At 32.2% G+C, this 24,532-nt stretch overlaps 1 protein-coding gene across 11 annotated transcripts; it reads left to right on the top strand.

Moving 5' to 3' along the window:
- The first annotated feature begins 4,955 nt into the window (after positions 1-4,955).
- LOC108342942 (villin-1) lies at positions 4,956-19,502 on the top strand. 11 transcript variants are annotated; one of them, XM_017580876.2, is made up of 25 exons: positions 5,219-5,416; positions 5,500-5,581; positions 5,698-5,783; positions 6,585-6,677; positions 7,127-7,226; positions 7,474-7,542; positions 8,473-8,706; positions 8,999-9,176; positions 9,255-9,381; positions 9,612-9,777; positions 10,248-10,398; positions 10,494-10,579; positions 10,673-10,828; positions 14,613-14,681; positions 14,906-14,974; positions 15,060-15,197; positions 15,349-15,477; positions 15,643-15,790; positions 15,926-15,939; positions 16,286-16,426; positions 16,897-17,022; positions 17,656-17,718; positions 17,808-18,006; positions 18,682-18,860; positions 19,015-19,502. In XM_017580876.2, the coding sequence occupies exons 4-25, from the start codon at positions 6,622-6,624 to the stop codon at positions 19,126-19,128; spliced, it is 2,712 nt and encodes a 903-aa protein (XP_017436365.1). In that variant the 5' UTR covers positions 5,219-5,416; positions 5,500-5,581; positions 5,698-5,783; positions 6,585-6,621; the 3' UTR covers positions 19,129-19,502. The 11 variants fall into 11 exon arrangements, with proteins under 11 accessions (XP_017436367.1, XP_017436368.1, XP_017436371.1 ...); XM_017580878.2 differs by lacking the exons at positions 5,219-5,416; positions 5,500-5,581 and adding an exon at positions 4,956-5,172; XM_017580877.2 differs by lacking the exon at positions 5,500-5,581.
- The last annotated feature ends 5,030 nt before the right edge of the window (positions 19,503-24,532 follow it).

The following is a 24,532-nucleotide window of genomic DNA, read 5'->3' as shown; positions in this document are numbered from 1 at the left end:
GTCACTTCTACTGACGTGGCATTCTTGACCTATTTAAAGGCTTTTATGTGATAGGGTGGATGTATTTGAACGACGCAAGCACAAAAACCCTAATTTTGACCTCTTGGAGCAAGATTGGGCGTGTGGGAACTCTCCCTTTCTCTTCCTTGGGTTTTCATCTCTTCCACATTCTTCCATTATAAGCTAAGGCTTTCCAAGACAATGGAGAGCTAAATTTATTTGTTGTTGGGGAAAGATGTAACATATGAACTTCATGTATTTGAACATGTTTTGAATATATTAAGCTTCTTTCATTGAATGTTAGTGATTTTCTCCTATTCTTAATGTTTGTTATGTTTTTGGTCATTCATAACTTGATGTTTGGGTTTATTTGTTATTGGGAAATAGCTTATGAATCGTGATTTAGAGTAATCTACCTAAAGGAAATATTATTTAGAAATAGAGATATGACCTTTAGTTGTCATAAACTTTTTCTCTTAATGCAGAATTGATTATTAGGGTTTTTCAAAAGATTGATGTCTAATAATCAAATATAGGCTTTTTCCATCAAGGAATTGGGTTTGAAGTAATCTAGAAAGTTGGCATTAACATTTCAATGAAGAAGATGGGTTCCAATATGCATGAAAGTGAAGTAGGCGAAATCTAACCCTAATACCACCATCTCATATCATATTAATTTCATTCATTCACTCTTGTTTTAGCTACAAAAGATCAATTTACATTTAAAGTATCATGCTTAATTTCATTGCATTTAAAGTTCATTCAATGGGATTATTCTTTAGTCTTAATTAGTTAAGTCATTATACAATTTAGTATTACACGAGTCTCTTGTGAAACGATATTTGGTCTTACCATTTTATATTACTTGAATGATTTGGTACACTTGTCAATGAGTTAACACTCGACCAATGAGGATATGAGCCACCTAGGAAAAGAAGTGTTGATGGATCATTGGAACAAAATCCACATTTTCTTTAAACGATTCTAAGGCCTCGTCTAACAAGACTGCATAATTCATAAACAAATTCAAAGGTATTAATTCGTCCCATTTAAGTTATCGGAGTCATTTTATTCCTTTATTGTATGAAAATAAATTTTGTTTAATGATAAAATTGCTTAGATAATCCAAGTGACAATTCTTATACTCCATAAAATAATTTAAACAAATTATGTAGTTTAACTCTACATCACAACATAATCAACTATTATACGAAACAAAGTTTAATATCATAAACATTTACCATAATCTTATCAACACCACAATAAATTTAAACAATAGTAGCATCATAAATTTTTACTAGTTAGCTTAGTTAACCTAAAAATAACTATATTTAGAGCTAAACTTCTACAGACTAAAATTGTGTTCGCTTGGAGGATTGTATTGTTCAAGAGGATCAACGAAGACAAATTAACTATTAATATGGTGTTCAGTTTGAGGGAATCCAAAACGAGGCAAGGCGATGAATCGCGGGATGAAGGGTGTTTTTAATCATGTCTGAAACACGAATATTTGAATGGATTGAATGATAAATATCAATTGTTCCCTTCTACAATTACCATAATTCCTCCTTTGCATGTCAACGTGAACCTTGTAATTGTTGTACCTCATTCGATGTCCATTAGTGGGTTGATGCACTTTCACGTGAGTGGTTTCCAAAATGAATACGAAAGTTCAAATGAAGATCGAAGATGAAATCTTAAAGAATAAGCTATAACCGTTTCCAGTGATACCTGTAATCGATTTCATGGTGGGCGTAACCAATCCCACACTTAGCTTAATCGATTCCATGTAGTGCATTGCAACCCCTTACCCCATTATATGAAGAGTAACCAACAAGGTATAAGTTTTCAGGTTTATGAGGCTTTTTTAAGTAAATATGACTTTCTATTGCCAAAGAAACTTGAGAAAGAATGTCGAACTAGTTTTTTTTTTCAGCATTTACCTCTTCTTTTTAGATAGACTAGCTTAATGGTTTATCTTTGTTACCAAACATATGGCTAAGTTGCTTTAACCGGTGCTTTGGTTCACTAGTAGACATAACGAGTTTTGGTACATTACCATTCATACTTGATTCTTCCATGACCTTCATTATCTTCAATGCCTCATCTGGATTCACCATCGTTTGCTCCACCATTTCATACATCTATAAAGAAACATAATTATTTTTTTTCTTAGACTAGAGTTACTACTAAACAGTTGTCAATGAAAATTATCAAGATCTCACTTTCAATATGATTAGTTTCAATATGATTAGTTTACACTATAAAGTGAGTGTGATACTTTATTTATTATCTAAGTATATTTTGTATCTCGTATGATATTTTAACTTCATTTTATTATGGATTATTATAAATATACAATTTGATTATAAAAGCAATAAATTAGATAACTTATAACTAAATTATATTTAAAAAAAAAAATTTTAAACAAAATAAGTTTACTTTACTTAAATATATTCTTTTTAATTTTTTTATTAATTTATTTTAATACTCAAAACTTGTTTTAGGGATAAATATGTTACTAATCAATATCATTTTATATTACTGTTATTATTAAAGACATTTTGATAATCTTTAATTTTTATCAATTAATACATTTTTTTATTTATCACGTCGATCAAATCTTACACAAATTTTCATAAATTTTATTTTTAAATCTACTCTCAATCACCTTCAAATTAATTAAAGTTAATAATAAACAATTTACTCTTAAATTCACTAAAATTCATTCAATTTCTCATTCCCAACTCATTTTCCTTAAATGAATACACTCAAATTCATTCAATTTCTCATTTTCAACTCATTTTTCTTAAGTAAACACAGTTTAATAGATAATGCTATCTGAAAAAAACCTACTATAATGTGTCGAAACAATACAAAAATTCAATATAAAATAAATTAATTTGAGATTACCACTTTTCTCAATTATACATGGCATAGATGACTAAAACAATAAAAGAAATTAAAAAGAAATATTTAATAGGGTCAAATAAGAACTTATTATATTTAAAAATTCAATCAGTTAATGATGCTCTTTAATCCTCCAACTACTCGGTGTAATCCATTTATAAAATAGATGAGAATAAAAAAATTAAAAGGAAAGAAAAAAGGAAAAAGACTTGCATATGGAAGAGTAGAAGAACGGAAAATAACGACAAAGATGTCGGTTTGCCTCTGTCACACATTCATTCACTTTTACGTTTTAATACTATTATTATATTATATTCCTTTGACTGTGTTACATTATATATATCGTTCTATATTATTTATGTAATGTCTTTTATTGATATCATATGTGGTTAAACATATCACGACACTTTGTTTTGACGAATTTTATTAGAAGATTTGAAAACTATTTAGGTTTTATTTATTTATTTTTAAAAATTGTAAATTTCGTTTTATAATACTTTTTACATTTTAATTCCCAAAAGAGTGATATTCCACTTAAAAACATTGAAAGTTACTTTTTCAATGTACCCAATATATTTAATTTTTAGTTATATTTAATTTAAATTATTTTAAATTTAAAAAAAATTTTAAGAATTAAAATGTAACGTAGAACAATTTTTAATATTTGAGAATAAGTTTCTTAGTTATCATATTTCAGAATGTAATTTTTGAAAATATAATGATAACTTTAGTTTAAACAACAGTCCTTTAAAAAAATACGAGAGAGGAGGGGGAGAGAAGAGAGAGAGAAAGAGGGATTTTTTTTAAATCTTAATTTTTAAATATAATATATAATTCCTGAATTTTAGTTAATTGCATTTTTCTATTAAAATTACTAAATTATTGAATGTAATGTAATAAAATATCTAATCAACAATGTTTAGTCAAAAAGAATTTTAAAGAAAAATTACTTTCCCCTTTTTAAACACCTTATCCAATTTCTAAACACACAGTTAATGACATTGTTTGACCAAGATGTAAGAAGAAAAATAATTCGAAGAAATAAACTAAATTAAAGAGATCTTTGAAGTACTTATCTATTTATTTTTAATTAAATATCCAACTTTCCGATTTATTTACAAAATCCCTACATCGATGAATTAATTACAAAGAAATCATAAGCCTATCAACTTAACTGTAAGTTTTAAAATACAAACTTTTATTTAATTTTTCTTATAATAATTCAATACAATTTGTATAATTCAGCCGCATAGCAACGAGAAATTTTCTATAGTATCTTAACTTTATTTAAGAATTTTAATACTGTTATAAAAAAAAATTACTCCTTCTCTGTTCAAGTTCATTTATTTCTTGCTCAAATATAGTAATTCTATCAAAATCTTTAGAAATTTGTTAAAAAAAGTTATTTTCAATTAAACTAATTGAAGTCTCCATTCTTTAATATCCACAAATTTACTAGTCATACTTAAAAACATGAAAAATTAATCACCCCTTTTTAAAAGTATAAAAAATAAATCTGCCCATCTTCTAAAATTTAAAGAACAAAGTGATTAATAAAAAATGTCAAACAGATCGAATACATCTAGCCTCTACTTCTTCAAGTTTGACTCAAACTAAAAATGCATCTGTTTTATTTTATTAATCAAAATAATTTTGATATCCTTTTTACTTTTTAAGTTTCATTTTAATCATGTAAAATTTTAATTTTAATATTTGAAAACCATATATTAGACCAATTTAATCCTTCCACTAAATTGAAGACACATATCAGTTAAAACTGTCACTGTTTCTGTCAAAAACTGGTGAAAGACTGATTTGGTTTTAACAGAACCACCATAACGAACAAAGTAATTCATTTTAAATCTAAAAGGTTAAAACAAAATCTAAAATATAAATAAGACAATAAAAGTTATATTTTATTTATTATCATGTTTAGGAAAAAAGAAAAGAATATGTTACACAAACAAAGAGACAGAGACACTGAAAATATATATGTATAGGTGTGAATATATACCATCCTATGTCAGAGAGGTCTATCAGAACTTTAAAGAGAGTGTTGAAAGTCACATTTGAGTTTGGAAATCTCTCTCTATGATTATGGTTTCCATTGCAATGTTTCTCACTGTCTAGGTAACACCAGAAGGCGTAAAACAGACACCACACCACATCACACTTCATCATCATCACCCTCTTTCCATCAACCACACTGCAAAGCGCACAACTAGAAAGCCACTCTTGTGGGCCCCATATACAAGCTGGACGGTAAAGATAACCATGCTTTTCAATTTTTTTGTTTTTGTTTTTGCTTTATCTCAAGTCTCTTTCTCCACCAAACGCTGTTTTCATCATTCCAATGCCATTTTACCACCCTCCAATATAAAGGCTTCATTTTGTTTGTCTTCGGCCTTGGCTTTTCAAATGGGAATATCCAAGTTTTGTTCTTTCCCTGTCTGTTCAACCATCACAATCACTTGGTGGTAGCTCCTGAATCTGCTGTTGAATCGAGGTGTGTGCGGACTATGATCTACCCTGCTGGTCAAATGAGTCTTGTCTGCTCTTTGAATGTTCACGCTTTGTGTTTGATTGCAGTGGATCATCTTTTTTCTCTCCCTTTTTAGCATTGTTATCGTCTTTTGACTTTGTTTTGCCCAAGGAATGAACGGCCTTTATGGTTGGTTCTTGTTTGCTCTTTGAATTTGTTCATGCTTTGTGCTTGTTTGCTGTAGATCATCTTTTTTCTCTCCCTTTTTCTTGCATTTTTATTGCCTTTTGACTTTGTTTTCCCAGAGGAATGAATGGACTTTGCGGCGGCTGGTTGATTGATGCTTGGTGTATTTGTTTCCGAGGCTTAAATATGAGATGAGGACTTTGGGGTAGGATCGGTTCTGGGTATTGTTGACTGATATAGATTCGTTTCGCTGCAGTCTGAGAGTTGTGTTGATTTTGGGAATTGTGTGTTGGGTTAGTTTCATCAAATATTTTCTGAAATTTGATGCGTTTTGTTTAGTATTTAGTTTAGATTTCTTGCTAGTGTGGACTTTTCTAAGTTATCAAGTTGATTACCTGAATGACTTTTTTCTTTTAAATTCTTGATGTCTTGGTGGAAATTTAATTTATCTTCATCATTGTTACTTGACCAGAAAAATGACAGAGGTTAAACCTAATAGGCGTTGCAGAAACAAAATATGAATGCTTGTAAAGTCTGATACACATTTTCCTTTTGAATGTTTCATAACCAAAATAATTAGAACTTTGAGTGATGTTTTTTTTTTTCTGTAATTACATAAAGAAAAGACTATAAATTTAGTGATAACAGCTGTCATTCATTGGTTTATTTATTCAATAGAATTAAATTCTTAAATTAACTTTCTAGCATTATGGTTGAGTAATCAGTAGTCATGTAACTCTCATCGTTGCATAAGCTCTTTAAGTGAAATCTTAGCTGTTTTAAATTAATTGCACAATGGTAGCATCTCTTTGCTTACCATGATTATTTGTTTATTATAGCATTGCTTCTGAACTATAGATACGGTTATAATATAAAGTCATTAATGTGTTGCCACCTTAACCCTTACTAGATAAGTATTAATATATGCTCGGGAAAGAGCAATCCTATTGTTAACATATATATCTCAGGATCTGAGGACTAACGTAGTTTAAATCTTGGATTGCAGAATAATCTAGTGTTGGAGTATTAGAGCCACAGGCTCAATGCCTATTGTCACTAAAGAAATGGATTCTGCATTCCAAACGGCAGGAGCAAACCCGTATCCTTACAACAATTTTCTTTTCAATTGTTCATAATTTGTGTTAGTCTGTTGAACATGCAGTAGTTAGTTTTTTGTGTTCAGTTTTTTCTTTCATGCCAGAAGAAATAGAATTGGTATTAATTTCTGATGACAAAGGCGCCAAAACATAGCTGGTTTAAACTAGCATTAACCATGTCAATTGCAAAGGGTTTCCTCAGGCACTGGTGAATGTCTTATTGATTATGTAGAAAAAGTAAAAATAAAATGATAGGAGAGTAGATTCCTGCATTGTAATCGTGCTACATTTTAAAAATAGGTGGGAAGCACATAAAATTCTTCACCTGGATGCTTATACCTTGACTTTTATTCTAGTTCTACTAGATTTGTGTTTCATCTGTAAACTTAATTTTTAAATGTATCAGTTTTTCGTTCAAGTTTTTGTTTTATACTTAGCTTAATGTTCTTAGAGGATTAGAAATTTGGTGTATTGAGAACCAGCAGTTGGTTTCGGTGTCAAAGTCAAGTCATGGAAAATTCTATACCGGAAGTGCATACTTAGTCTTGAATGTAAGATATTGATCACTTTTTGAATGCATGAAGAATTTGCTGCCTATATCTCATTTAAATCCAAAATTTCAAAGATTGACTTCATCATCTCTTCTGAGTTTCGCTACCCCCTTTTGATGTCTTAACATAACGATGTTAAGACACCTTCACGATAATGATGTCATAACAGTTCCTTGTCAGTATGAGCATAATTTTCACCTAAATTCTTTAAATTGATGCAGACATTTTTATGTGTTTTTTGAAACAGGCCGTCTTTCCGAAAATTGGACCTCCTCATTATGACATACATTATTGGCTGGGAAGTGAAGCAAAGAAGGTTTATATCCTTTCTTTTTTAGTTGTCTTGCTTGTAGTGATAATGTTACTGTTATTTTTCGGCTGGTAAATATTTTTAGGCTGTATATGTGCCCTTAGTTTTTTTCCCTCAAATAGTTCCTTGTTCTTTTTACTCACATGATGGTGTGGTCCTCCATTTTCCTATAAACATTTATTGTCATGTTTCTCATAATGTTTACTGTAATCAATTGTTCTATAATCTGAGACGAGAGTGAAACTGTATAGAAATGTATTTTTATGATTTTATCCCGTTTAGGGAATGTGAAACTGTATTTTTATGATTTTATGCCAACCTAGCAATCTACATGTTCTTTCTACATGCTCTACCGGGCTATGTGAGCTCTCTATGCTCTTTGTCAAGCTTCTTTTGGGAATAATCTGATTCACTTTTCTTGTATTTTTCATTTAATAAAAAAACATTACAATTTATAGTATATAATTTGACTTTTCATCTCCAAGCCTTAAACCTACTATCAAGACACAATTATTACCTATTAACCAATACAATAAACTTCTGACCCTTGTATTCCAAAACAGACAAAACTCCTAAACAAATTAATTACCCATAAAACAACCCATTTAATTTTATTTCACTTAAGTTTACCTAACATAATTTACAGTACCAAGATTTCCTCAATAAAACTTGCTTTAGGTGTAATTTCTGTTTATCTAACAGCAAAACAAAGACTATGGGTTCTATTTGTTTATCCAATATTTGCTTGGTGATTTAGATCAGGTTAAATAGATCAAAGAAGGTAATGAATATTTTGTAACAAATATCTATTCACAACATTTGATTTTAATACATTAAACAGTGAACGTAGTTTTTAAATGTGTATGAATGCTGCAGTACTAATTGTGAATACATAGCATGATCAGCATTGTTTCACAGTCAATAAAGTTTTGACAGGTAGATTCAATCTTGGCATCAGAAAAGGCACTTGAGCTGGATGCAGCATTAGGATCGTGTAGTGTTCAATACAGGGAAATTCAAGGCCAAGAATCGCAGAAGTTTCTATCATACTTCAGGCCTTGTCTTATACCCATTGAAGGAGTGTTTACTTCGAAACAGGGGAGTTTGAATGGTGAATATCAAGTCCACCTGTATACTTGCAAGGGAGATTATGTTGTTCATGTGAAGGAAGTGAGTTGTTTATGAAATTTGATAATTAACTGCTACTGTATAATTTCTAGTTTTTTGGTGTTGTTGCCTGTGATTTCTATGAGGGGATGAAGCAATGATTAATGACTTTAGATGAGATAATATTAATATCAATGACGATCTGTGCTGGGGTTATACATGTTAGTTTCAGACAGCATAGCTCTCAGTTCCATTTTCTTTTCTTGCTTACAGACTTTCAGTTGTTTTGAGTTATTATATTACTATAGCCTGTCTCAAACGCACTTATATAAATATACATATATATATTCATTAGGTGCCTTTTATGAGGACATCGTTGAATCATGAAGATGTATTCATCCTTGACACGGCCTTAAAACTCTTCCTCTTCAGTGGGTGCAACTCTACCATTCAAGAAAGAGCTAAAGCTTTGGAGGTTGTTCAGTATATCAAGGAGAATAAACATGGTGGAAAGTGCGAAGTGGCAACAATAGGTTACACAACTTTTTTACTGCTTATTCCCGTTTTCTGAGGGAAAGATGTTGCAATCATAATTTTACTATTTGCTGTAGAGGATGGAAAATTTGTTGGTGATTCCGATGTGGGTGAATTCTGGAGTTTATTTGGTGGTTACGCTCCCATTCCTCGAGAACAGCCTCCTGTGCAGGAATCTGAGGCTCCTCCTCTAAAGCTATTTTGGTGAGGTTTATAAACCTATTTGCATAATGTTTGTTTGCATGCATCAAGGCACGTGTTGCCGAATCATACTTGTCAAGATTATTTCTACGTAAAACATACAAGTTTAATTAACTTATTCAATTAAGGGCATCACAGTTTATTGACTAACCTAAGTTACTTTATTAGTTGGTTAACTTCAAGAAATTTGTAACTCTTTGCTAAAGAGGGGTTGCTTTTTCACATCTCAACAGGATAAATTTACAGGGAAAACTTTGTGAGAGTGGAACTAATGTATTCAGCAAAGAAATGCTTGAGACAGACAAGTGTTATATGTTGGACTGTGATAGTGAGATTTTTGTCTGGATGGGAAGGCAGACTTTATTGACTGAAAGAAGAACAGCCACCAGAGCTATAGAAGTAAGACTCTCTTGAGTTTATTTTGTTTCATGGAAACTGTAAATATGCCAGCTTTCCAGTCTGTATGTTTTACCATTATCTTATGGTAAAAAAAGAGTTAGGATTGGTTTATTGATGTCAAACTTTCACTTATAAACTCAATCCCACTCACAATGCACTCCCTTGTTGACTGCAGTTCATCCCTGGCACTCACTTGATGTTCACCTTTGTTCTGAAACTTATCTTACTAAAGAAATATATATTCTTGGGTAGTTTTCTTCATTCAAAGTTACTTTTATACTATTTTCCTTGGAGTCAAAATTATTTATAATTTTTAATGATAAGATAAACGCCACCTAATTCTTTGTAACTGTAATGGTAGGACAGTTGAGTTACACTGAGTTACACTAATTCATGTTGTCAATTGTGCTTTTCCATAAGCATTGTATTGAGGGCATTTCCTATGCTCACTATTATGTCCATTTTAATAGGATTTTGTCAGAAATGAAGGCAGATCAAGCAAGACTCATTTGACATTTTTGTCAGAAGGATTGGAAAGTACCATCTTTCGGTCATACTTTACTAATTGGCCTAAAACAGTGGAGCTTAGGCTTTATGAGGAAGGCAAAGAAAAAGTGGCAGGTTTAGTATCTTATACACACTACTCGTGTTTAAGAAGTTTACAGTTAGTGTGTACTCTATTGTTCTTTTCTTTACGTTTGTTTTTTCTGCCTCAGCCATATTCAAGCACCAGGGTTATGAGGTGAAAGAACTTCCTGAAGAAGACAACGAACCATCTATAGATTGTAGTGGCACAATAAAAGTATCTTCTTGCTCAAAACCTATATATTTCTCCGTTTCCAGTGACCATGTTCTCTTTTTCCTGTGTTGTCCTTACTGAATACTGCAATATCAGGTTTGGCGGGTGGATGGTGATGAATTGTCCCTTCTTTCAGTAACTGAATTGACAAAGCTTTACAGTGGAGATTGCTATATTGTACAGTATACATTTCCAGGAAATGGAAGAGATGAGACACTATTTTATGCTTGGATTGGCTCCAAAAGTGTAATGGTAGGAGTTAGATATATTAGATTATTAGATATCTTATCTTGATATTGTTTTTTATCTTCAGTTACTTTATTATTATTCTTTATTTGTATTTGAGGTTAGCCCATATTTCTTTTATTATATATACGGTATCCTACGTGTATTTTCTATACAAGGGAGATTAATCTCAAACTTACTTTTCACCATGTTCAACATGAATCTTGAGCCTAAGTCTGTTTTTAGAAAAAATTTTGTTGCCTCTACCATTGCAACCGTTGCCACCACCAGAGCCGCCCTCAACCTCTCTATAGTTCCAATTCAAACCGGCGACCGCTCTGATTCTGATCTTCCAATTTCCCTTTGAAAAGTTATCCATTCTACTCGAAATCCCTCTCTACATTATAGTGCTTTGAGTTATTATAGATTATCTTCACCTTTTTATACTTACCTTTCGTCTATGTCTTCTATGACCATTTAAAAATTTGTCAGTGATGCCTTAGCCCATCCTGATTGGCATTAGGCCATGCTAGATGAACTAAGTGTTCTTCAGACTAGTGGAACATAGGAGTTTGTCCCATTATCGTCCGAAAAATCTGTTGTTGATTGCAGGTGAGTTTTTTCTATCAAAGTTGGTCTTGATGGTACTATTGATCGCTTCAAAGCTCGTCTTGTAGCCAAAAGGTTACACACAAATTTTTGGGTTGGATTATGATGATCTCCAGTGGCAAAGATGACTTTTTTTCGTTTATTTATAGCCATGACTACTCTTGTACAATGACCTCTTTATCAATTGGATGTTAAAAATGCATTCTTCAATGGAGATTTGCAAGAAGTGATTTATATGGAACAACAATTTGTTGCTTACGGGGAGTCTTCTAGGTTGGTAGGTGGTCTTCGCAAATCCTTATATGGGCTAAAATAGTCTCCTAGGGCCTAGTTTGGAAAATTTAGCAACGTTGTTCACCAATTTGGTATGACTCGGTGTGAGGAGATCATTTAGTCTTTTATTGTCAGTCGAGTGTTGGATGTATCTACTTGATAGTATATGTTGACGACATCATTCTTACAAGTAGTCTCAAATTTAGAAGGAATAGAATTCTTTCTTATTCAATTAAGAGGTTATTAACCCCTATATAAATACATAAGTCTGCAGCATATTTTAGGAAACATGGACGACTAATTCTAAGGGATAGATCCCTGTGATTACGGGATCAATCAAACATAAATGAACCTAATAAAGGCAGCACATAACTGATACAAAAAATACAGCACATCAAATATAAAACTTCCTAAAATACACCATGCCAATCTCTATCATGCCAATCTCTATCATGCCAATCACGGTTTCTGACACTCCTCCTCAAGCTGGTGAATAGGTGTTTTCCATTCCCAGCTTGGATATGATTCCTTCAAAGTTAATGCATTAAGCCCTCTTCTGCTTTCTTCACTCCAGATAATGGCTACCACTTCATTAAGCCCTGGGACTTTCTCTTTTCCCAGGATTTGAATTCGGACCTGGTCATACTCAGGATTTAGGCCTACCAAAAAATCATAGACCCTATCTTGTTCAATATACTCTTTTAGAATTGCTTAGTCTTCTGAACACTTTGCTTTTATAACTCGATAGTGATCCAATTCCATCCATAGAGACTTGAGTTGATTGGCATATTCTGTAATGGATTTGTTTCCCTGTTTGGCAGCCACGGTTTTCACTTTTACATCATAAATTTGGGCAGCATCCTTGGCCTTAGAGTGAGTTTGTTCGACTGCCTCCCAAATTTCCTTTGCTGATTTCAGAAACATGCAGATATCACTGATTTCTGGGACCATTGAATTCCACAGCCACACCATGATCATGGAGTCTTCTTCATCCCATGATTTGAATTTGGGATCAGTCTCATCAGGTGCATCACCTGTCAGGTGACTGATCTTCCCTTTCCCTTTCAAGATGGTCTTAATGATTTGAGACCATTTGAGGTAGTTCTTCCCATTTAACCGATAAGCGGAATGAACATTCTGCATTTCTCCAGCAGCAGTCTGGGGTCTGTCCCCTGTCTCCAGATTCACGACTTCAGCCATACCCAGGTGCAATCAAGGTAGAGAGGGTTGCGCTGCAATGAAGGCTTGTAACAAGGCCTAAAGGTGGGCAGCAATGAAGGCTGCAATTTAGGTTAAAGGTTGCGCAACAATGAAGGCTGCGATTTAGGTTTAACGGCACGGTCAGAGACTCCCAAGGATCGGGAGCTCTGATACCATAGAAGGAATAGAATTCTTTCTTATTCAATTAAGAGGTTATTAACCCCTATATAAATACATAAGTTTGCAGCATATTTTAGGAAATATGGACTGCTAATTCTAAGGGATAGATCCCTGTGATTATGGGATCAATCAAACATAAATGAACCTAATAAAGGCAGCACATAACTGTTACAAAAAATACAGCACATCAAATATAAAACTTCCTAAAATACACCATGCCGATCTCTATCACGCCAATCACGGTTTCTGACAGGTAGTGACGACCATGACACCTCTTAGATGAAATAACATTTTTGTCACCATTTTTAGACTAAAGATCTTGGCAAACTCATATATTTCTTAGGTACTGAGGTGGTACAATCGAACGATCGTATTTTTATACCTCAAAGGAAGTATGCATTGAATATTTTAGAGGAAACTAGGTTGATGAATTCAAAATTTGTTGACACGCCCATGGATCCTAATACTAAACTTCTACCAAATCAGGGGGAGACTATGTCAGATCTCGAGCATTATAGAAAACTAGTTGGAAAATTGAATCATCTTACAGTTACTCATGTTGACATTTCCTTTACAATTACTATGGTAATCCAATTTCTTAATACCCCATGTGAAGATCATTGGAATGTAGTTATCTGTAGATTAAAGTACATTAGAGGAGCTCTTGGAAAAAGGTTGTTATATGGTTCCAATAACCATACAAGAGTTATTTGTTATTCAAATGTTGATTGAGCAGGATCTTCTTCTGACAGAAGGTGTACATCCAAATATTGTGTCTCTATTGATGGTAACTTGATCTCTTGGAAAAACAAGAAACAAAGTGTTGTGGCAAGATCTAGTGTAGAATCAAAATATAAAGCTATGATCTGAGCCACTTGTGAGTTTGTTTGGATTAAACAATTGCTTAGAGAGTTACGATTTGGAGATGTCACTCAAATGACACTTACATGTGACAATCAGACTGCTCTTCATATTAGTTCTAATCATGTCTTTCATTAGAGGACCAAACACATTGACATTTACTGTGATTTCATTCGAAGGAAGATTGTATTTTGAGACATCACAATTGAATTCGTTATTTCAAGTGATCAGTTAGTAGATATTTTCACTAAGTCTTTTAAGGATACCAAAAATTGATTATATTTGTAACAAACTTGATACATACGATTTGTATGTACTATCTTGAGAAGAATGTTAGATATATTAGATTATTAGATATCTTATCTTTATCTTTAGTTACTTTGTTATTATTCTTTATTTATATTTTGGACTTAGTTCATATTTCTTTTATTATAAATACATTATCCTATGTGTATTTTCTACACAAGGAAGATTAATCTCAAACAGTAGACACTAGTCAAGGTTTTCTGTCTTCCATTAGGTAGTTTTTTCAACGTGTCTAAAATACTCGATATGTCTTCCATGTAGTACACAGTTCTTCAACTTCTGTAACAATGATAAACTTTTAATCTCATTTTTTGAAATAGGCTTGGTTGTTGTCAATAATCCTTACCCAAACTGACCTTTATTTCTATGATTTTTCCTGCAGGAGGATAAAACAGCTGCCATTTCCCACATGAGTACCATGGCTGATTCAATCAGAACTAATCCAGTTATGGTTAGTGCTGTTCTTCCTATGCCAACTCTTATATTAGGTTGATCGAATATGTGCAATGATGAAATTATAGTCTTGGGAAATATGTGTACAATTTTTATCTTCACAATAGGTGCTAGCTACTTTTTGCTACATTCTGCAAAATTGAGCACATTCGTGTAAAAGACATAACTTTCCTGCATATAACTCTGCCTAATATATTCAATTTAAATCACATGTCTGTTCAGGCTCAAATCCATGAGGGTAAAGAACCAGCTCAGTTTTTCTCAATACTTCACAGACTAGTTGTATTCAAGGTATGTGCTCCAAATCAAATTTTCAAGTTGTGTTAATATTAAAAAATGTCACATGCTCCAAATTCTTCATTTTTGTTCTTGTAAGGGGGGAAACAGTTCAGGGTATAGAAACTTTATTGAAGAAAAAGGTATGGTGGATGACACTTACAATGAAAACCTGGTTGCTTTGTTTCGAGTACAAGGTACAAATCTAGATAATATGCAGGCCATCCAAGTTGATCAAGTAAGTTTCTATTAATTTGACTTTTTATCCATAGTGGAGTCCTTTTTTTTTATCTTTATTATATCTTTTCTCTAATTACCAAAGTGTACACAAAGGCTTTGAGCAAAGCTATTGGTCAGTAAGTGTTGACTATGTACTAAAATTGTTATAGGTTTCAACCTCCCTGAATTCATCCTATTGCTACATTCTGCAAAATGAAGGATCTATCTATACTTGGATTGGGAGTCTGTCTTCTGCTAGAGACCATAATCTTCTTGATAGACTGGTGGAGCTACTTAATGTACGTCATTGCAATTGATATTTGGTGCTAGAATATTTTTCTATGTGAAAGTCACTGAAAGGAAACATTTAGCAACAAGTTTTTCATTTGAATTTATATTAAACTACAAGACAATATAGTTCTTGTTATGGTGTTAACTCATTATTTCTTGATGCAAACCTGCAGACAAAATGGCTACCTGTTTCTGTGAGGGAAGGGAATGAACCTGATGTTTTCTGGGAAGTTCTTGGTGGAAAGGCAGAGTATCCAAAAGGCAAAGAAATTCAAGGATTCATAGATGATCCACATTTATTTGCATTAAAAATAACAAAAGGTAAGAAAAACACCTTCTTAAGAAGAGTAATCTAGATCTCACTTGGTTTAGAACTATCATGGGTGAAATGACAGGGAAACCATGTCTAATTGATGGTTATGTTTCTCACGCTGATTTCTTGGAATTTCAACTCAGGAGGAGACTTCAGGGTATGCTACTTCTACAATTTGAAACTGTTTGTGCCACCTGTAATAAATAGTTACTTGAATAACTAATACATTATTCTATTAACTCAATAATAGAATATTATTTCTGATGAAGACTGAGATAAGAAGCACCATAACTAGCATTTCTAATAAGCATTTAGATTATCAGCACTGGGATTGAAATGCCTATATATAACATCAACTAGAATTAAAGCCTCTTTTTTTTCCATTAGTTCTATGAACTTTATAATATGGCCTTTTCTTGTCAAATTTTTCTTTTGCTCACATACACATATGTATAATGTATTATTTTAACGTGATTAATTGTAGCCTTCATGTAATATTTCAGGTGAAAGAGATATACAATTATACACAGGATGATTTAATTACTGAAGATGTTTTGTTGCTTGATTGTCAAAGAGAGATTTATGTTTGGGTTGGCTTGCATTCGGCTGTGAAATCAAAACAAGAAGCTCTTAATCTTGGCCAGGTACCTACTTGCTATGCTTTTCCACTAATTGTCAAGCATGCAATTAAATCAATTTTTTATTTTACTTATATATGGTCTTCACATAGCCACTCACATGTTGAATTCCCACCATTAACATCTGTTATTATTACTTTGTACTTTGTTCTTCCACATTGTTTTCCTGCACAAGTGGACCTCTGCCATAGCCACTATATAACTTTTTGCCAATGAATCCAAGTTATTAATGAAAAAGACCTCTATATACTATACAAGGAAGTAATTGTTTATGCATCTAATTCATAAAGAGCCAAGTTTGGTAGTTGTTTCTCGATTATTCATTATTCACTAACTATTTGACAATCTCGTTCTAGGAACTAATTCTTATTTGTCAATACAATGAATCATGAGAGCAAAGTCTGCAGTTTTAATGTAATACAGGCTTCCTCTTTGCTGCAATATGTTTATCTTACATTGGAAACTGTTATGAGCAGAAATTTCTGGAAATGGATGTCCTTGCTGAAGGCCTATCCCTTGACATCCCTATTTATATTGTAACAGAAGGTTATGAGCCACCATTTTTCACTTGTTTCTTTTCATGGGATCATTCAAGAGAAAATGTAAGTGTTCTCCCTTCAAAATCATAACTATTGATCATCATACCATAACGACTAATTTTAAGAACTGCTCATTGGTATAGTGGAGACTTGGTGCGATCCCTTGGCCCCACTTTCCCAAAAATAAAGATCGATTGCCGAACTCCCTGATGTTGTTATACATATAAATGTGGTGTAATTTATTTTTATTTGTTGGTTTACTCAGATTATTTTGTGATGCACTTTTCAATTCTTGTATATGTAAATACTAATGCTTTCTTGTGCATGCCTGTTAGGCAGATTTTAAATTTAGGTAATATGTCTGTTTGTGTGTATGAATATGTATACAAGTTGATGAAATTGTAAATTTAATTGTGTATCTATTAAAAGAATTTGATGTGTAGTAAAGGAGGAAGATTGAAATTTGGCATGAGATGTGGAAATTTGTTTGTTTATTTATGCTTTGTTGAAAATATTTTTCATATACAATTTAATTTTTCACCATTGTACCTTGGTCATGAGTTTGAATCCAGAAGTTCTCTTTGCATATGTAACACTTAGTTTTTTTATCTGGTGTTTGAAGGCGACACCTTTTTGGTTTACACCTGGATTATATTGTCACCAATCTTATCAAGTATTCTGAATGAATTGTTGCAGATTGTTGGCAACTCATTTGAGAGAAAGCTTGCAATTCTGAAAGGAAAAGAAAAAAGTGTAGAAGTAGGTGACTATTTCATAACATCAATTTGAGAAGGTTTTCAGCTTGGGATCATTGCTTTTGTCTTCCTAATGTTTTCCAAATTATCCAGGGACATATTAGAAACCCATTAAAAGCAACATCCAGGGACTCTACTCCTCCTAATGGTCACAGAAGCTTTTCTACTTTCTCCAATGGGCGTGGAAGAAGTAGTTCCCCTTTACCTAGCCGTGCAGGTGATAGGCTTCTTTCTAGCTCTACTCCTGTTGTCAAGAAGCTCTTTGAAGGCTCTCCTACCAATGACAGTGCTGGTAATAACAATCGTTCTCATCAATTTTTTATGTGAAATTGTTTAGTTGAACAGTTAGTCTATTTGTAAATGAGTTAGTTCTCTTTGGAGCTATCTACTCCAAAGTTGGTATATATATATATATATATATATATATATATATATATATATATATATATATATATATATATATATATATATATATATATATATATATTGATAAAGAGAATTCTTTGTAAGAATTTTAAAATAGTTATTTTAATATTTACATCTTAATAAATAGTAGACTGAGACATACATCTCAAACGTGGGACTAGACATTAGTTCAATAACGGATGAAATAATAGATCGAATAAACAATAAATTTTGCTAATCCATAACTATCATACCATGTTAAATAATAGATCCAACAAACAACAAATTTCACTAAAATAAGCTCTAGCACATGACTTTCATATCATCATGTTAAGAAGTGGATTTTAAGCTTAACTCAATTTTACAAAATAAGCTTTTAAGGTGAAGTTTGCACCGTGAAATTATTTTATCTTTAGATGATGTAAGATCTCCACCAAGTAATTATTCTTAGGTGTTCTGTAAAGAATCATTAGTGGTACGCAAAATCGATTGAGTTATAAAGTATTGGCTAAAGTGATTCTTTTTCTTCCTTTACCTGTTATCTTTGTTTTTGTTTTCCTAGAAAAACCAACGCCACAGACTGAGTCTCCAGCCACAGAACTAAGCTCATCTAATGAGTCTGCAAGTTTCACTCAAAAGGATAGAAATTTGGATGGTGAGAATTTGCCTACATACCCCTACGAACGCCTGAGAGTAGTTTCTGCTAATCCAGTAACTGGCATTGATTTGACAAAAAGAGAGGTACTTTCTAAACTAATTCAATCAGTTTTGTTACCATCTTTTACCTTTTTCTTGCTTTTGGAGGATTAATACGAAAGACCAAGATAAAAGTTTATGCAGAACTTTGGTTCTATACTCTGAAAACTGACTGGAATCTACATTTTGTGATGAACAGGTGTATCTATCCAATGAAGAGTTTCGTGAGAAGTTTGGAATGCCAAAATCTGCTTTTTCTAAGCTTCCTAGATGGAAACAAAACAAACTGAAGATGTCACTGGATCTGTTTTAGAGCAAGGTGACTGTGTTTTTGTGGCACTATATTACAACATTTTAGGATGATACAAATTTTATCTCGTGAGTGCATTGAGAGTTTGAGGTTGAGTTTGCGAAATACGTCTCATATAGTATTCTTCACCAACTTTCTACATATTTATTCCTTCATTTTATCTCACAATGTTCTGTTTTGAAGATGGTGTTTTTGGGGCATACATGTGGAAATATGTAATGTTTTTTTGCTTGAAGAGAAAATGTTGTATAGTATTTTTAGTACCGAATGTTCAAACAAACTTGGATAGGGTTTGATTGAATATCTATGATCTATGGACTAAGGTTTCTTGCCCTTGAACACAAGTGCTAAATAGTTTATTGCATGAATTTCTATTATTGATGTTTCATTAATATATTATATATATTTTCACTTAATTGTATAACAAAAGTTATGTGCAACCCGTATTTTATGATTGAATTTTGGGCACGTTTGACTGACTACCAGTTTCTCCTACAAATTATAATATTGATTGATAAAAATGATTCTTGGATCCCACACCCAAGTGGTTTAGGATTTAAGTCATTCAGATATAGTATATAAAGGTTAGATAAAACACTAACATCGGACTCAATAATTCTCTATCTTACTAATTTAGGTTTTTCTTTCAGGCATCTCCCTAAATTTTAAAATAATTATTTTTGTCATTTGTAAAAGTAAAAGTAATCATTTTTGTCATTTGTAAAAAAAGTAAAAGTGACTTTTGGATTATTTATTTTGAAAGTCTTTCGGATAAAACTTTTTAATTTTTTTATGACATTTTTTTAAAATAAACTTTTCATACATATGAAATATGTTTTAGAATAAATTTTCTACAATAAATTTTTTAAAATGCATATTATAGCTTTTAGAACGATTTTTTTCTAATGAGTTTAGAACACAAAATATGTATGGCCATTTATTCCCGCACTTCCGCTTTCTTTCTATTGCACTCCGTAAATTCTAATATTTCGATTAAAATATATTAAGAACCTTAAATATATTTTTCCCTTATCTCTTCCTTCTTTGGCTGTAACTTGCAGCTCCTCCAACAATTCTTTGCTTGCTGTTATGGTCCACTCAATACCATACTCTTCTCTTTTAAAATATTCTAGACACTATTAGTGATCCAACGAAGGTGCAGAGAAAGGGTCTGTGTTGGTTGATGAAAAAGAAGAAATTGGAGAAGAAGAGTGAAAAAGAAGAAACTGTTCCATCGTGGTTAATCCAGAAGGCTAAGTGGGGTGGTAATTATCCAGCGCACATGATGAAATACAAAAGTTTTAGGTGGGAAGTCAAAAGAAAAAGAGGAAGGCACTAAGGAAAATGTTTATCAGTGATAGAGAGAAATAATGGAGGAAAAAAAAAAGTATATCTACTGCACTAAAAATGAAAGAATGTGAATTAAAGGATAAAGTCATTTGTAGAAGGTTTTCATTTGTATCAGCATAGTCAGGGTTTTCATTTGCAGAAGGTTTTTATTTGTAGAAATTATGGCTCTTTGATTTTTTTAAGGATAAATTGGAGATTTATTGATGTTCAGAGTTAATCTAGATATTGGTTATTATATTTAAGCAGATGAATGAAATGGTTAGAAATTGATTGCAAGCAGGGGTTTAGTGTTCTAATGCGTATATTTAAGATTTTTTTTTGACGTTTGAAACTGATTATAACTAGAATAAGATGACTATAATACTAGATGACGTGTTGGTGTTGTTATATCTGTTTGTAGTAGAATGATCTTGTCTGAATGAACCCTTAAACTTTGAAACGATTTTGAAAATTATCATAGACCTTTTGGGTATAGATTGTATGAGGGTTACATTTGATTTTAGGTAATGTTGTGATCCCTACATAAGATTGAGTTGGCTAAGAGATGTATATAACAACTGTTTTGAGAATTAATAATGAAAATATGTCACAGGCCTATTTGTTTCATCATGCACAACTTTTGCAAATAAGAACGTCTCATACTTGATACTTTTTAGACATCTGCAGTCATGTGACAGATATGCTTGGGAAGTTGTTGCATCTGCCCACTTGTATGAACAACTTGGAGATGCTAGCTTTGCTGAGACAAAACAATTTGTTGGATATCGGACTCTTTTATAGGTACACATGTATTTTGCACTTGTTTTATTATTGAAATACATTTGTACTTTTTTTTGTAGAGTTGAATATATGAACACTTTTCTAGTATGAGAAGGAAATGGTTGTTGACTAGTTTTGAGATTAGACATCAGGCCACATGTTTTGTAATAGGAAGGCAAATTTCCAGCCTACATGAGGTCAAGACACAATTAGATGCTTTGACATATGATGGAGTGATGGATCACATCGAATTACTCGTCCACATCTAACAATTTGTATATTCTTTAGCTTCATCAGGACGGGTGAGATTAGTCACTATCATCTGCTCGATGGTGTCTTAAGGGAATTTGGGTATGAGCAGCCTATCTTGCAGTCGTCAAATGTTGTCCTAGAGAGTAACATGGCAACCATTGATGATTCTTGGTTACACTTTGTCGAGTATGTCTTGGTCAATGTCACAACAACCTCATTTCCATCTACATGTTTAGGAATACATACAGTTGTTCAGAAGGATATCTCATCCTTGTTTTATTCATTCTACTAATGATGACCGACCAAGTCTCACACCCCAATTTCATCAAAATCTCCCATATGACATTCTAGTGAGCAGTAGACTAGAGTCAGGATCTGGTTTATTAATGTTAGCAAAATGATGAAGATGAAGTTTTGATGATGTCCAAATCAAGTCAAGATCAATCAAGAAACAAGAAGATCATTTGAAGACTTGTATTGTATTGTAAAGCTTTTGTAATAAGTATAAATTATTGTCTAGGACTTAGATTTTTAGTGGTTTTTGATGATATGTAACTTAGTATTGTAAAATTGTGTCTAGAGTAAAAAATGTACTGGAATAATCGATTAATACCAGGATTAATCGATTATTACAGCAAAAGTCTGAAAACCCAAAATGCCTCTAGAATAATTGATTAAAATGAGCTTTAATCGATTAACTAATTGATTAAATCCAGAAATAATCGATTAAATCAAACCGTTGGAGTTTTTATCCATTTTTCTAATCGTTGAACTTATTGTTATTTTTTCCTTTATGGAATAATCGATTAAAACTTAAATTAATCAATTAAAATAGTCATAAAGGCTGAAAACAAAAAAATGGAAGATTCTTTGGCTTTAGTCTACTAATAGTAGACTCTCATTTCTTACTCAAGGACCTTCCCTTGAACTCTTGAACTTAGAAACTCTTTGTGAATCACTTGAGAATCTAGTATTCTTTTTAGGCTTGAGAAACTTAGTGTCTGCGGAGCTGGTGAAGTGCTGTTGTGGTGACAAAAGAAAAGTCGATTCATCCTTAATGTGTTTTAGGAGGTGTTCTGAAGAAGACGTCATCCTTTGTTTGTTGAAGGAAGTGATCATCCCTTGGTGTGTCTGAGGGAAATGTGTTTCATCTCTTGAGCGTTAAAAGAGTTGTATTCTAAACCTTGCAAATTTATCTTTGTGATTGTAGTTTGTATTGATTTTGTGATTAGCAGATAATTAATATTGTTTTGAGATTAGCAATTGGACGTAGGATTGGTAAGATCATAACCGGTATAAAATCATCTGTGCAAATTTCTCTCTACCTTACTTTTTTACTTTGTTTCTATTATCTGCTAAGTAAGTTTGATTAAGAGAAAATTAGGCACATGTTTTTGAAAGAAACCAATTCACCCCCCCCCCCCCCCTTGGTTATTTGTCTACGCAATGATTATGCTGCAGCCGCTTTGACAATCAACATGTAATCAAATAATGTTTATGTATTTATGTTATGAAACAATGTTAATTAATTTGTTGTTGTCATCATTGTAGGGCACTATCAAACGTGTTTTGACCATATTACAAAGGATGATTGATTGTCGTGAGGTAAGTGAGGATACTGTAGCCTAAGACCAAACTAACAAAGCATTACAGATAGCTCATGAGGCGTCCAAAGAACATGCCCTCAACAATAGGTGAGGTTGCAACATATGCGATAAACATTCATCTACATCTAGCTAGCAGCGTGTTTGTTCAATGATTTATTTACCTATATTGATTTACATGTATTATTAGTGTTTTTATTATGTCTTATGTTGTTTTGAACTTTGGAGTAATGTTTGCTTATATTTAACTTGTTTATATAATACAAATATCAGTATTTCTATAAGTCCACATAACAATTATTCACGTCCATCAACTCTACAAATGTTTGCATCTTACTGACATAAAAGGATGAGAATGCATGAGCTTTGGGGTCACAATGAGTAGACGATATGATATCTACCATCAATGAAGAACAACCTTCTTGTTAGTGAACTTGTAAAGATAAAATTAGTAAATGAAAATGATTTTATACTAATACAAAATACTAATCACTTTACATGCACAAAATGATAATCATGAACATGTCCTATATTTATTAGTTAATATTGTCTTATATTAGAAGGTGGTATAATATGTAGTGGGAAGATCGTAATATTTTGAACTGATGACATACAGTCTAAGATGACATTATATCAACTAGAAATAGCATAGTTTATGTCTTGTATAGTCACTGACTTCTCCACGTTTTAGCATGTAATTAATAAAACAAATTGTTATGGAAGAAAAATGAAGACGTAATAAGTAAAGTGTAAAGTATAACAACACATACCCCTGATTGTGAGTTGATCGACAAAGATTTTCTTAGTTCTTTTAGTCGATCATAGCTTTCCATTAATATTGAATATTCATCACCCACTAACTAAGTTCTTTAAATAAATCATGTTAGATAAGGAGCCATGACATTTCCCCATCCCAACAAAGTAGCAATGCATTCTACACCTACAATGATCATCAACAATATCGACAATGTAAAGGTGACAAGTCGGATATAATTTATCTAACATAGGCATTCACCTTTGTTGCATAAATCCAAATCTAACATTCGCCTTTTCCTTGTATTGGATGTCTTTCTTTGCTGAAGAAGTATCATATTTGGAATTGAAGACATCTACATTTTTGAAATATGAAGGTTCAAGCTTTGTAGACCTTTAAGATTGATGAACTTCGGTCTTTTATGTACTCTTTGTTTTAACTTTATGCAATGGAGAAACTATTAATGTCATAGCAAGACAAGTAATTTCAAGTAAATTGTGTTTGATTGTCATCTTTCCTGTAATGATCACTTTTTTGAAACAATTCAACTCTAGATTAAGTTTCTTTTGAATGTATAACTCTGCGTATGATTTATTTGATGAAATATCGGAAAATTTCAATTTAGTTCACATGATATAAATTTCAATTGACAAAATCACCCCAAGTTCATATTAAGTTAATTCACAAG

The sequence above is a fragment of the Vigna angularis genome, chromosome 6, assembly GCF_016808095.1.
Source record: "Vigna angularis cultivar LongXiaoDou No.4 chromosome 6, ASM1680809v1, whole genome shotgun sequence".
Taxonomy (NCBI): domain Eukaryota; kingdom Viridiplantae; phylum Streptophyta; class Magnoliopsida; order Fabales; family Fabaceae; genus Vigna; species Vigna angularis.
This window is presented reverse-complemented; position numbering and strand designations above follow the sequence as displayed.

What these genes read in the sequence shown, in the direction of transcription:
- LOC108342942 (XM_017580879.2), top strand. Translation starts at nt 6,622, where the DNA reads ATGCCTATTGTCACTAAAGAAATGGATTCTGCATTCCAAACGGCAGGA. An exon ending in AGGCAAAGAAAAAGTGGCAG is followed by an intron (nt 10,399 to 10,493) that starts GTTTAGTATCTT and finishes TTTCTGCCTCAG; the next exon opens with CCATATTCAAGCACCAGGGT. An exon ending in ACAGACTAGTTGTATTCAAG is followed by an intron (nt 14,975 to 15,059) that starts GTATGTGCTCCA and finishes TGTTCTTGTAAG; the next exon opens with GGGGGAAACAGTTCAGGGTA.